Genomic DNA, 13,260 nt, shown 5'->3' on the forward strand with positions numbered 1-13,260 from the left:
ATAGATGCCCAGGTTCCCTGTACAATGAATGGGAAGAGATAGATACTTAAGTATGGGATCCACAAAAGCCAGTGTGCTAGGTCGGGAGCCATCTAAGTCTGCCAATAGGAGATGCCACCAGGAGGGTTCCTAAGCCTGGCTTCTCCCACAGGGTCAGTGCTGTGACACAGGGGCCCATTGGTGCCAACTGCATTACTCTGTCAGTAACTCCTAATTGGCCTGACAAACTCACTACACCCAACACAAAGCTTTCACGGCATTCATCCATAAATAGCATCTTGTAAGGTATCAAATGAAAGCTGGTATCACACTGGTCATGGATATTGTTGTGAAAAGCATGCACTGATATTTAAAAAAAGTTATGTATAAATACTGTAATTATATTTTAAAGTCTAACCAGGGAGAGCTGATAAACAGGCTTTTTCCCAGACAGAATGTAAGACGTGTCTCTCTCAGTCAATTGTAAATTAAGTATTGTAATTTATGTCTCTCATCCACCTGCTCATGGTGTATGCAGAGCAACAGAGACTAGAACCACAGAGGGTTCTAGACAATGGACTTTGCTTTAGACAAGGTTAGCTTGTTAGGAGTTATGATTTTTAATCTAGTGAAGTGTGTTATACTTGTTTTATTTGTAACGTATTACCCTGTCTCACTCTTAAAATCTGAACCTTTGCTCATAATTTATACTTGCTTTCAGTATAAACAGATTACAGTGTGGAGGTTTTATAATGGAACTGATACTCAGTTGAATCAAACAAGCTGATGTGTGTATACTAACAAGCCTGATAATTACTGAGAGTATCCATGGAGGGAACTGGACACAACAGGGGGAGAGACACTTCTGAGGTGTCCAAGGCCCAGAGTACCCCAAGTGTTAATCTCCAAGGCAAAGCAAGAGCCCCAAGGAGTTTGTTTGGGTCGCTAACAGACATTGTCAGGGAGCTAAGACACACACTAAGTTTAATACCAGCAAGACTCTCTTGCTGAGGCAGGAGGGACATGGTGACCCATAGTCCAGGATACCCTGAGAAAGTGCTACAGGCACCAAACTGCAGGCCGCAGCAAGGTACCTCTCTCTGCTTATAGGGATGCTGGAACAATTTACATTGTGGGGGTGCCAAGAGCCATTCAACCAAACTGTAAACCCTGTATATGATGGAAACCACTTCAAACCAGGGATGCAGCAGCACTCATGTCTGCTTGTGATCCAAAGCTGGGAATCCCCCCTTCCTAGAGTGAGGCGGTTTAGGTGCCAAAGCCACTTCTGGGGAGAATAGCTTCTGTATCAGCTTACCCCACACAAAATGACCAGGGTCTCATTTCAGCCAGATACATGGGCAGGGACCTAATGTTTAAATACACAAGTTGGTCAGGTCCATTTAAGTCAATGCTCACCTGCTGAATTTGAACCTTTGTGATTGTAGGCTTCCTGATCTCTGCTGAGGTTCTAGCTTCTTCCCAATGGTTGTTTTCTTTATGGGCCAGAGGCACATTACAACAAAACGTATTTGTACAGTAGAAATAGCCAGTCCAGTGGTACATTTACTATAGCATATAGCTGTGTTTGCAACTTTACTATGGTTAACTGTACAGGGCTCTGACACACCGTCATGAAAGATGCTGTAGGAACACAGAAAGAGGCTTTTACTGAATTCCTGAGTTTGTTTCCTTTCTGCTAGCCCTGGAAATCCATTTTTAAATAAAGAAGAAAAGTTCATTGGCTCGAAGTACAAGAAAGTTGTTTATAGAGAATACAACGACAGGATGTTCAGCACGCCCAAGGAAAGGGCAGAGGAGCAGCAGCATCTGGAAATTTTAGGTATGGTCATAATAAATTTACAGAAATGCAGACTTAATCTATCAGAATACAGTGATTTTCAGACCACAAGACAAACTAGAGAGTAAGCAAAACAACAGCGGGCCTGCTTCTACTCACACCAGCATACCTCCATAGGATGTGAATGTAATTAGTCCGGATTTACATAGATGTAAGTGAGATTGGACCTGTGTTTGCAGTAGAAGAGGAAATCCCAATTTATGAACGTATGCATTATATTTAAGGTATATACAGCACTATTTTCAAATCTGGCCTAAGATTGGACAGCTAAATCCATACGGATTTCAATGAGAGCTGCAGATGCTCAGCACCTTTGAAAATTAGGCTACCAACTTAGGTGAGTTACTTTAGACACAAGTTTGAAAATATTGGTCAGGTCAATGTCCATTAGCTGAAATTATCAGCTGTTTTTAAGCTGCTGTCGTACACATTCAGCTATCACATTACATTATAATCTGTGCTTTTGGGTGCAGTTGTGGTGTGTGTGGGGGTTCGTGCTCTGTGTTGGAGCCAGAAATGAGGGGTTCAGGGTGCAGGAGGTAGATCCAGGCTGGAGTAAAAGCTAGGGGTGTGGGCTCTGGGGTGGGGCCAGGGATGAGGCATTTGGGGTCCAGAAGGGAGTTCTGGGCTAGGGTAGAACAGTTTGGCATGTGAAAGGGGGTTCTAAGCTAAGACAAGGGGGTTGGGGCACAGGAGGAGGTGAGGGATGTGGGCTCCAGGTGGTGCTCACATCAGGCAGCTCCCTGCAAGTGGCGAAGTGTCCCTTGGTTCCTAGACAGAGATGCAGCCAGGCGGTTATGTGCGCTACCTGGACCTGCAGATACCGCCCCTGCAGCTCCCATTGGCTGTGGTTTCTGGTCAATGGGAACCGGTGCTCAGGGCCGGGCAGTGTACCGAGCCTGGGTGGCCATCCCTCCACCTAGGAGCTGAGGCAAATATCACCACTTGCAGGGAGCTGCATTGCAGCCAGGTAGGAAGCCTGCCAGCCCTGCCACCTGGACTTTTAATGGCTCGAAAACCAGACACCTGGTAACACTAACAGTAGGTCATACTGCAAGGTGAACTGTCAGGAGGGAGGTTACTAATGAAGTTACACAAAGATAGGTCTGAGGGCCAATCTTTTTAACATTTTCATTAATGACCCTGGCACAAAAAGACAGCATGTGCTAATAAAATTTGCTGATGACACAAAGTTGGGAGGTATTGCCAATATGGAGAAGGACTGGAATATCATATAAGAAGATTTGGAGGACCTTGAAAACTGGAGTAATAGAAGTGGGATAAGATTTAAATAGTGCAAGGTCATGCACTTAGGGATGAACAACAAGAGTTTTTGCTATAAACTAGGGACTTAGTCAGAAGCAATAAAGGAGGAGCAGTGGGACGTGTGTATACTGGTCCATCACAGGATGACTATGAGCTGCCAATGTGATGTGCCTGTGAAAGGCTAATTCAATCTTAGGCTGCCTTAGGTGAGTTGTTTCCGGTAGAGATAGGTAAGTGTTGTTACCACTGTACAAGGCATTGGTGAGACCTCACCTGGAATACTGCATGCAATTCTAGGCTCCCATATTTAAGAAGGATGAATTCAAAATAGAACAGGTGCAGAGAAGTGCTACTAGGATGGTCAGAGTAATGGAGAACGTGCTTTACTAGAGGAAAATTAAGCTCAGCAAGCCAAGGGGTTATGTGTTTGCTTTCTATAAATACATCTGAGAGAAATACCAGGGAGGGAGAGGAGTTATTTAAATTGAGGGCCAGTGTTGACACAAGAACAATTGGATACAAACTGGCCACCAGCAAGGTTAGGTTTGAAATGAAATGCAGGTTTCTAACCATTAGAGAAGTGAAGTTCTGGAACAGCCTTCTAAGGGGGTCAGAGGGTGCAAAAAGCCTTACTTGTTTCAAGACTGAGCTTAATAAGTTTTATGGAGGAGATAGTATAAGGTTGCCTACAGTGGCATATACCATTTGTGTCTATTAGCAAGTATCTCCAGTGACTGGAGATGGGACACTAAATGGTGAGAGCTCCAAGTTACTACAGAGAATTCTTTTTTGGGGCCCAAATGGTGGGCCTTGCCCACATGTTCAGGGCCTAAATGATCACCATACTTGGGGTCAAGAAGGAATTTCCTCCCAGGTTAGACTGGTGGAGACTCTGTTTTTTTTTTTGTCTTCCCCTGCAGCATGGGGCGCTGGTCACTTGCTGGTTACAACTAGGGTAAATGGTGGATTATCTGTAACTTGAAAGCTTTAAAATCAAGGTTTGAGGACTTCAGTGACTCAGCCAGAGGTTATGGGCCTATTGCAGGAGTGGATGGGACAGGTTCTGCGGCCTGTGATGTGCAGGAGGTCAAACTAGATAATCAGGATGGTTCCTTCTGGCCTTAATCTGAGTCTAATAAACAATTTACAATTATTATACACACATGATTTGTGCTTATTGAATCTACTCTTTCCGTAATGAATAATTCACCAGATTTTGACTCAGTTTTCCTGGGCTAGGTATTAAGAGTGGACACCTCATGCCTAGTTCTGCTGCATGTTCTCACAACACAAGAAGCGGCCTTTTTACTGGTGTGACCATCTTTCGAGCTGGGCAAGATTTGTCTTTCTTTTTAACCCAACAGGTCCACTGCTTCTTGCAAACGTAGGCGACAAAGTTACAATTGTTTTTAAGAATTTGGCCACGAGACCTTATTCTATACATGCCCACGGAGTGAAAACAGACAGTTCCACCGTTGCTGTAACTCAGCCAGGTAAACTATATCACTTACTCTACTGTGCTCACAGCAAACTTCAAGCTGGCTAATAAGGCTTAGGATGGGGAAAAAAACCCAAACAAACCAACAAAAAACCCTTCCGCTCAGCCACTGCAATTTTACTAAGCTGGTATTGCTTTCATGAAAATACAATCAGTTATAATATTTTCATAGAACTATTGGTTAATTAGCATGTAATGCTCCTCATTTACAATTATTGCACTGTATCTTATGCTATGCTACACTTACAATGCCATAGTGTGACCACTACAGTTGTGCTGCTAGAGCACTTCAGTGCTGACACTCACTACAGCAGGGGTCCCCAATGCAGTGCCCACAGGTGCCATGGCGCCCGCTGGGGCATCCATGCGAGCCAGCTTACTGGCCACTGGACAAGCAGCTGCCGAAATGCCGCCAAGAAGCAGCAATGTCAAGAAGGGCGACCACCAAAATCTGGCCGAATTTCAGTGGTGATGCCTCTTGATGACACTGCTTCACGGTGGCTGCTTGTCCGGCAGCCACGGTCCTCGGCAGCTAGTCATCTGGCGCCTGCCCCACGGAAAAGGTTGGGGACCACTGCACTACAGTGATGGAAGGGATTCTCCTGTTGCCATAGTTAATCCAGCTCCCATGAAACAATAGCTAGGTCAAAAGAAGATTTTTTCCATCAAGCTAGTGCTATCTATACCGGGGGTTAGGACAGCTTAACTATGTCACTAAGGAATTTGGATTTTTCACAACCTGAGTGACGTAACTGGGTCAACTTAACTTTTTAGTGTAGACTTGGCCTTAGAAGTACAGTGCCAGATCCTGTAGTCACAGTTCACAGTCCTTAAACAGGCTAGTCTCCCATTGAAAAAAATAGGAGATTTGGCCATGTAAGAGCAACATGATTTGGCCTGTGCAATTTCTATATTATTTCAAAAGTTATTCTGGGGTCTCTGTCTTCTTTATAGAAAACAGAGTTACTTCGCTAAGAGGTGGCAGAATTGAATAGTGCCATCACACAAAGGGATTTGAGCAAGAGTTCAGGTATCCGCAGAAAGGAAATAACAATAAATGAGTCAGCCACAGCTGCACTCAAGAAGAAGAAGTTCCTGCAAAAATAAACTGTAAAATTAAAATACCATCTGTTTCAGGACAACTTCTTAGATGATAACTTTTCCTGAAGGGCAATGAATTCTATCTTGCACGAGGCTGTTTGTTAAAACTCCTGGGAAGCATGATTTGATTGTCAACTGGAGGGAGGGGGAGGAGAACCCATCAACTTGGTCAATTTTTTAGACTTAAAATCTTTGACAACATCCTTTGAATCACTTGCCATCAACTTATTTGGATAAATAAAATTGTGGACAGGGTGAACAAAGTGAATATACATTTAAAATACACTAATATCTACTTAATTCAGGTGAAACAAGAACATATGTCTGGAAAATCCCTGACCGATCGGGTTCTGGGAAAGGAGATCCCTCCTGTATTCCTTGGGCTTATTACTCAGTTGTGGATAAAGTTAAGGTACATTTCTAATGACAGTTAAATAAATTCCTTTACAGTGAAAAGGAAAGGAGTTTGAACTCTTCCATTTTCTGTTTTCTCTGATAAAATCAAAGCCCCTGCGACTGCTGCTATTTAGACAGACTTGTTACTTTAAAGGGTATAATAATTCCATATTGAGTCACTGCATTCCTGTTATTATGTACTGGTTAGCCTAAACTAATATTTAAATCAACCAACTTAAAAATCCTTGAAAGCGAAAGAGCTGATTAATTCTGATGAGAATTAATGGAGCAAATATGTAAATTGGTCATTTTCATGGAAAACTGCCACAATGCCACATGCAAATTGAGCACAATAGTGCCAAAAAACAACCACCACAACAAAATAATCTGAAAGCAGAGGTTATTGCATATGTGTTTAGTTGAAGTCACCCTTGAATGGAGACAAAGTACAAAGAATATCTCTAATAAGTTTTGGAAAGAGAGACAAGCAAGTTAAACCAGGATTAAAATTGAAGCTTTTTTGTAACGTTAACTCTAGCAACAATTACAATATCCGGAGAGAAGAAACAGTTGTTGTTTATGCTGTATTGCACCTTGTGCTGCCCCAGGATTAAATCAATAACCCTCCTCTTTATCTGTGACATTTCCTTGTTCAGTTGTCAATTACCAAATGCCAACAAAAGTGCATTCTCAGTCTCAATAGTGATGTTGTTACTACTGAGTATTTTAGTCAGCTATTAAAGCTCATTCTACTTAGATAAGGCACCCATGAGAATTTTGTTTTTGTGTTTTCAGGATACCTACAGTGGATTAATAGGGACGCTTGTCGTCTGTTCCAAGCAGTATTTGCCCACATTTCTGTTGCAAAAGAGAGTTGAATTTGCTCTTCTTTTTATGGTTTTTGATGAAAACCAGTCTTGGTACTTGGATGAAAATATCAAAACTTATTCTGCCAATCCAGGCATAGTAAACAAAGAAGAGGAGGAATTTATTGAAAGCAATAAAATGCATGGTACGTTTCCCAATTTCATTACACTGTATCTTTGAAATCTCTGGCTGTCAAATTTGTTTCTGAAGTCTTGTGATCTTTTGGTTCTGGGTGTATATGTGACTTTCCAAGCTTTAATGGATGCCCTGTTATTGGACCCAAGCCTTACTCAGACAGGCAAGAACTCTTATTCATCTGGACAGCACTTAAACATATGCTTAAGTTCCATTTTAATAAAAATACTAAATTATAAAATATGGTTTTATCATATTCTAATTTTTTACCCATAAAAAAGTTATCCAGGTTGAAATCCTAATCTCTAAAATCAATATAAATTGTTAAATTTCATCAGCAAACAAACATGTGGGGCCAAGTGATAATATAAGGCCTAATCCTGAAAGGTACTGAGCATCTCCTGATAACTTCGATTCTGTATTCCACAGGAGCTAAAGATTCACAAGACCTTGCAATATCAGCCCCATGCTAGGGTAGAGCACTCTCCAAGCCTCTTTTCCCACTGAGCAACTGTGGGATGTATCATATCATTAGATCCTATCCTCATAGGTTTCCTTATTTGATAGGGACAGTGCATTCAGTCAGTGCCTTTATTTTTTTAAAGGGACAATTAAAGTAGTTCTGGTTGCCTACCACTAGCATTAAACTCTCAAATTCCTCTGCCATTAAAACCTAGATAACAATAAAACAAAATGTGTTTTGTATCATTCTCTCCCCAGCCATTAATGGAAAACTGTTTGGAAACTTGCATGGTCTTACAATGCATGTTGGAGATAAAGTAAGCTGGTACCTGATGGGAATGGGGAATGAAGTAGACATGCATACAGCACATTTCCATGGCCATAGCTTTGATTACAAGGTAAAATTTCTTTTTATGTTCATTTCTTACTGTGTTCACTCTTTTCATGAGGATTATGAGAGAATGAGATGTTACGATCTTAAACCACAGTCCTGTACATTCAAGTTACAGTATTTATATATAAAAATAATGTTTGCTCAGGCCAAAATACCTTTATATGAAGGAAGGCTAGATGATGTTTGATAATGGGATTTAGTATAGGTACATGTCTCATGCTACTTCCATAATTTATCTCGAAGTTGCCACACTCACGATATAAAAACTGTTTCCCCCACCCCCTCACACAGTTGTCCTACTTACATTTTTTTAGTTAGAAATTTTAAAAGGATATGAACATATGAATTAATGGATCTGTGAAGTGAGGCTGCTTTGGAGTTGACATACTTGGAGAAAGAGCTCTGTGTAAGCTCAAAAGCTTGTCTCTCTCTCACCAACAGAAGTTGGTCCATGAAAAGATATAACCTCTTCCACCTTGTCTCTCTAACATCCTGGGTCAAAATTTTGTCATCTTATTCCCATTAGAAGTACTGTTCAGACCACTGAATAACTTCTGAGAGAGAGTGAGCACCTGTGAAATATTTTAGGAAAATGTAGCCCATTGTACAGCCATCTATTGATGCAACACTGTGTATTTATCCATTACATAGATGTAATTGCTATTGTTACTTTTCCCCTTGAAGCAAACTGGAGTTTACCGGGCCGATGTCTTTGACCTTTTCCCTGGCACTTTTCAAACTGTGGAAATGTTTCCAAAGTACCCTGGTACCTGGTTACTGCACTGTCATGTGACTGACCATATCCATGGTGGCATGGAAACTACCTACACAGTGCTCCCCAAAGAAGGTAAGAATGTCTAATCTAGATCACTCAGAGGGACATGTTTAAGGATGCATTACTGAATATAGAGTATGTCCCAAGAGGTGCTGAGCAGCAGGTTATCAGGCCCATGGAGAAGAAGAGAGATGAGAAGGCCTAAGTGTATTACAGAAGACCAAATTCAGCCCTGGGTGAAATTCTGTACTCTTGTAGGTGTAGCACAGAATTCATGACCAGAGAGAAGGTAGCTTTAAGCAACCCCTGCACTCCTGATTCTGGAGTGCTCCAGAAACCTGGGCCAGGTCAGCCCCCATTGTAATTTACACAGCCTAGGAGAGATGGGGTTGGTTATCTATGTAAACTTTTTGAGACAATGATTGTCCTTTTAATTTTGTGTTTGTACAGTGCCTAGTTCAATATGGACTCCTAGGCACTATCATACCAACAATAAGTTACAGCAGCCCCCTTGGGTTGCTGTATGGGTAACACTGGCCAGAATCTCCACAGCTCTACATGCCAAGGCCCTACCCCAGCACAACCCCTACATTAAGGCTTACACAGGCAGCCTTGGAACACAGCCTGCAGCTGGCGTTCTCACTTCCAGGGAGGAATTCCCCGATGCATCACAGGATTTTAAATCCTCTTTTTGCCTTTCTGACAGTCTTTTCAGGCATTAAAAGTCCCAGAGTGGGGATAAGAGTCTCATTCCATGTGTAAGCAGGGGCAACTAAAGCTGATAAAAGACTTGATTCCACAAGCAGCTGAACACGTACAATTCCATTGGCCACAAACTTATATTTCTATTTTTGGCCCTGTACCAGAAACCTTCAATCAATCTGTATCTTATTTATTCCCAAGTGTGAGAGAATTTTTTCACATCTTAATGTTCTAAGCCAAAAGAAAAGAAAAAAGTTACTGTAAACTGGAAAGTCAAATATTTGGGTGGAGCACATAGAATTCATGAACTGTCTTATAATATGTGCCATTTTAAAGGTACTTACATGAGCACTGCTGATTAGTTTTAGGTGACTTGGGCACCTAAATCCTATTGATTTTCAGTGAGATTTAGGCCCTTTTGAAAATATTACCCTGGTTTCTAATGATCTCTAACAAAAATCCAAACTTTTAAATGAAGTTTTTACAATTAAGGTTTATCAAAATCTTCCTGCTAACTCTTATACATATATATATCAAAGGGAGAGGTTACTACAGCAATACAAAACAAACGACAGGGCACACATTATGATCTAAAGTGTAAAAATATCATCATTTCAGTTACACTTGTGAATCTCGGCAAAGGCCCCATGCTTGCAATTACCAAGGCACATGACCTTTACCGCATGCATGCATAATTCCATTGAAGTGTTTAAAGAATTAGGACCATAGGCAGTCAAATTAAACCAGATTCATGTCAGTGAAAGTGAGAATAAAAATATTATCCCTTCAGTGTTCACTCTTATGTACGAGACAGAATGCTGCAATAGCTAAGTAATGTCATTTCTATAGGATTACAGGCCCTCTCATGAATTTATATAAATATTTTCCCTTAGCTTGATATGTAAAATTGAAAAGCCCCTATAAAAATAATTTTTTAAAAGTAGTAAGTTTTCATAAAGGAGTGTTAATCATTTAGAAAAGGTTAGCCTGGGCCTGGAAGGTAAAGAATATAGAACTTTTAAAACAATTGTTTTACAAAAAGCCTGATTCCTCTTCCCACTCCCATCCTTCCCCCCAAAACTAGAGAAAATGAATGTCTGGGAGGGATCTGTAGGTACAGGATATGACAGTGAGCAGAAGAACAGATCAAAGAAACAGGAAAAATCTCTAATGCTTGGGAGGGTATTTTAGTTAAGGAGAAGGCTGGCCATCAACATAATAAAAGGAAGTTTCCTATCTACCCTCCCCTCCCCTCCCCAGATACAGTATATGAGAGTTGAGATCTGATTCTTCAGACAAAAATCTGTCTTACATGTGATTGCTCACAAAAGACAAAGGGTTTGCAGAATGGGCCCTCATTAAAAACAAGTTTTCCTACTTAAAACAAACACCATGAATAGATATTTGAGGAATAATTAAATCTTACGTTGAAATCAAATGAGCACCATTTTTAAAAAAGCACTCCTAAAAACTTTCCTGTGCTAGAAAGGGATAAAAGATGTTGAGTTTACAGTAAACACCGCAATCAAAAATACCAGAAAGTAGGTAGTTTCTCATTGGAGTCTGTTTTTGAAGTTTTTTTGTTGAAGACTTTTTTTTCTTCAGACTCCAATGAGAAACTGCAGAACTGGAATTAATTTGCAAACTGGACACCATCATATTTGGCCTGAATAAAGACTGGGAGTGGATGGGTTACTAAAAAAAAGTAATTTTCCCTCTGCTGATACTCACACCATCTTGTCAACTGTTGGATGTTGCCCATTGCTACCTTAATCGCATCGGCCTCATTAGCACTACAAAAGTAATTTTCCCTCTGATATTCACCCCTTCTTGTCAAATGTTGAGAATAGGCCACTTCCACCTTAACTGAATTGGCCTCTAGCACGGACCTCCCACTTGGTAAGGCAACTCCCAGCTTTTCATGTGCTATAAAACATATATATACTGCTGGCTGTATTTTTCACTCCATGTATCTGCTGAAGTGGGTTTTAGCCCACGAAAGCTTATGCCCAAATACATTTGTTAGTCTCTTAAGGTGCCACAAGGACTCCTCATTGTTTTTGCTGATATAGACTAACATGGCTACCACTCTGAGATATTTAAATGTGTACATGATTTAGTTTGAATACCAGAAAATGCATCTAACTTTTGTACATAAATCTTGTTTAGAAAACAGAGTACAAGTATAGCTTATACTAAACCTGTACAGCAAGTAAAAGTTGATTTACACAATATACTGTGAGATATGTAAAAACTGTTTTACCCTACACACCTACATAGTAAAATGGATTCCTCATAATGATACAGAGTTTGGGTTGTATGTTATGACTTTAGCCAATTTGAACTCCCAGCATTTGGATCCTAACTTCTCTCAAAAATGGGTGCGTTGAGATAAATCATTTTGTGTTAGGCTTATCTTACACACAAAAAATAGCTTGTTGCATTGATATGAGGTTTTACAGAAACACTTCTCCCCTTTGCAGAGCAACAGTCTTTCTTCCCAAGAATGTTTGAGCAGTTCACACAAAAAATCCCAACAGAATGAAGGAACTGGCTCATCACAAGGATTCTCCAAAGTCTTCACTTGATGAAGCACTTCTTAAGACAGAACATCTGGACCACTTCCTTTCTCAACTTTGTTCACAAAAGGCTTCATCTGAACCATCAAGAACAACCCTGGTAACACATGGACCATAGTTTGGAACAGCTATGTGAATACATAGCCTATAAATTACTCTTTGCATAAATAAAAAACCCTCTTGTATAACTGACCACTGAACATTCAAGGAGGTTCCTGGTACAGCCATTTGCTGCTTCTGTTACTTCTGCATAAGAATGGCATTTGTCATTTACCACCTGAATAACTGGCATATGTAAATAAGCACTTATCACAACTCCCAGCATATCTGTGTCACAGCATGCTCTACTCACCACTGGGGCACCTCCTGCTGGGGATTAGCTCTGCCAGTCTGATGCCTCTTCCTTTGCTCACTCTGTCTCAGGATTTGATGGCTCCCTCTTTGCGGCTTGGCCCTTTGGCCAGGTCACTGTAGTTTGCCCCTGGGGGAGGAAGCGGCACGGGGTGCATACCAAAGTCTCTCTGTACTGGCTGTCCCAGGCAATCTTTCAATTCACTACCCAGCCTGTGCAACTTCCTAGTGACTGGTAGGGGAACCTAGGCCCACCCTTTTCTTTGGGTTCCACCCCAGAAACCCAACCAACAGCTAAGGTCTTCTGCTTTGTACCATACCTTGATGCTGTTTCCCTGGACTTCTTAAAATGCTCCTCAAGCTCTTTCCCCACTCTCCTCCAGGTATTCCCTTCCCTGTGGGCCAGACTCCCCTCTGTCCCTCAGAGACTACAGCCCTCCTCCTTGCAGTCCCATTTTGCTTTCAGCTACCTTGCTTTATACAAGCCCTGACTGTTCCTGTCCAGGTAAGCTTCATCCTTTCATTAGACCTCATGTCTCCTGGCTCCTCCTCCAGGTGCAGGCTAGGCACTTAATTGGCCAACCTAGCCACCTTAACCCCTTCAGGGCCTGGTGTGGGGTGAATCCCACCACAGTGTGTGATTACAAATTAAAACATAAAATCTGTTTCACAGAGTTTTGTCCTAGCTGCTTTCACCAGAGTTCAAGAGTCACGGGTGTCTTAGGCATCACTGGAAATGAACTGATAACAAAGAAGCAGGTGAGGTGGAATCCACAAAAGTACTTAGGCATTTAATTCCCAGTTTTGGCTCCACTATGATCCACAAAATGCCCATCCAACACTGAAGGTGCCTAAACTCACTCAGCACCTAAGTTTTTCAAGGTAAAAGGTCCC

At 41.3% G+C, this 13,260-nt stretch overlaps 1 protein-coding gene across 1 annotated transcript in view; it reads left to right on the plus strand.

The window, feature by feature from the left end:
• The window catches only part of CP (ceruloplasmin), a 41,207-nt gene extending 28,169 nt beyond the window's left edge, over positions 1–13,038 (plus strand). The window contains exons 13-19 of the mRNA XM_030576110.1: positions 1,683–1,822; positions 4,471–4,599; positions 6,011–6,117; positions 6,897–7,113; positions 7,824–7,963; positions 8,644–8,806; positions 11,920–13,038. Of these exons, the coding sequence (XP_030431970.1) occupies positions 1,683–1,822; positions 4,471–4,599; positions 6,011–6,117; positions 6,897–7,113; positions 7,824–7,963; positions 8,644–8,806; positions 11,920–11,981 (958 nt within the window). The 3' untranslated portion in view covers positions 11,982–13,038. The remainder of the gene's footprint in view (positions 1–1,682; positions 1,823–4,470; positions 4,600–6,010; positions 6,118–6,896; positions 7,114–7,823; positions 7,964–8,643; positions 8,807–11,919) is intronic.
• The last annotated feature ends 222 nt before the right edge of the window (positions 13,039–13,260 follow it).

This window comes from Gopherus evgoodei, chromosome 9 (genome assembly GCF_007399415.2).
Source record: "Gopherus evgoodei ecotype Sinaloan lineage chromosome 9, rGopEvg1_v1.p, whole genome shotgun sequence".
Lineage (NCBI taxonomy): Eukaryota > Metazoa > Chordata > Testudines > Testudinidae > Gopherus > Gopherus evgoodei.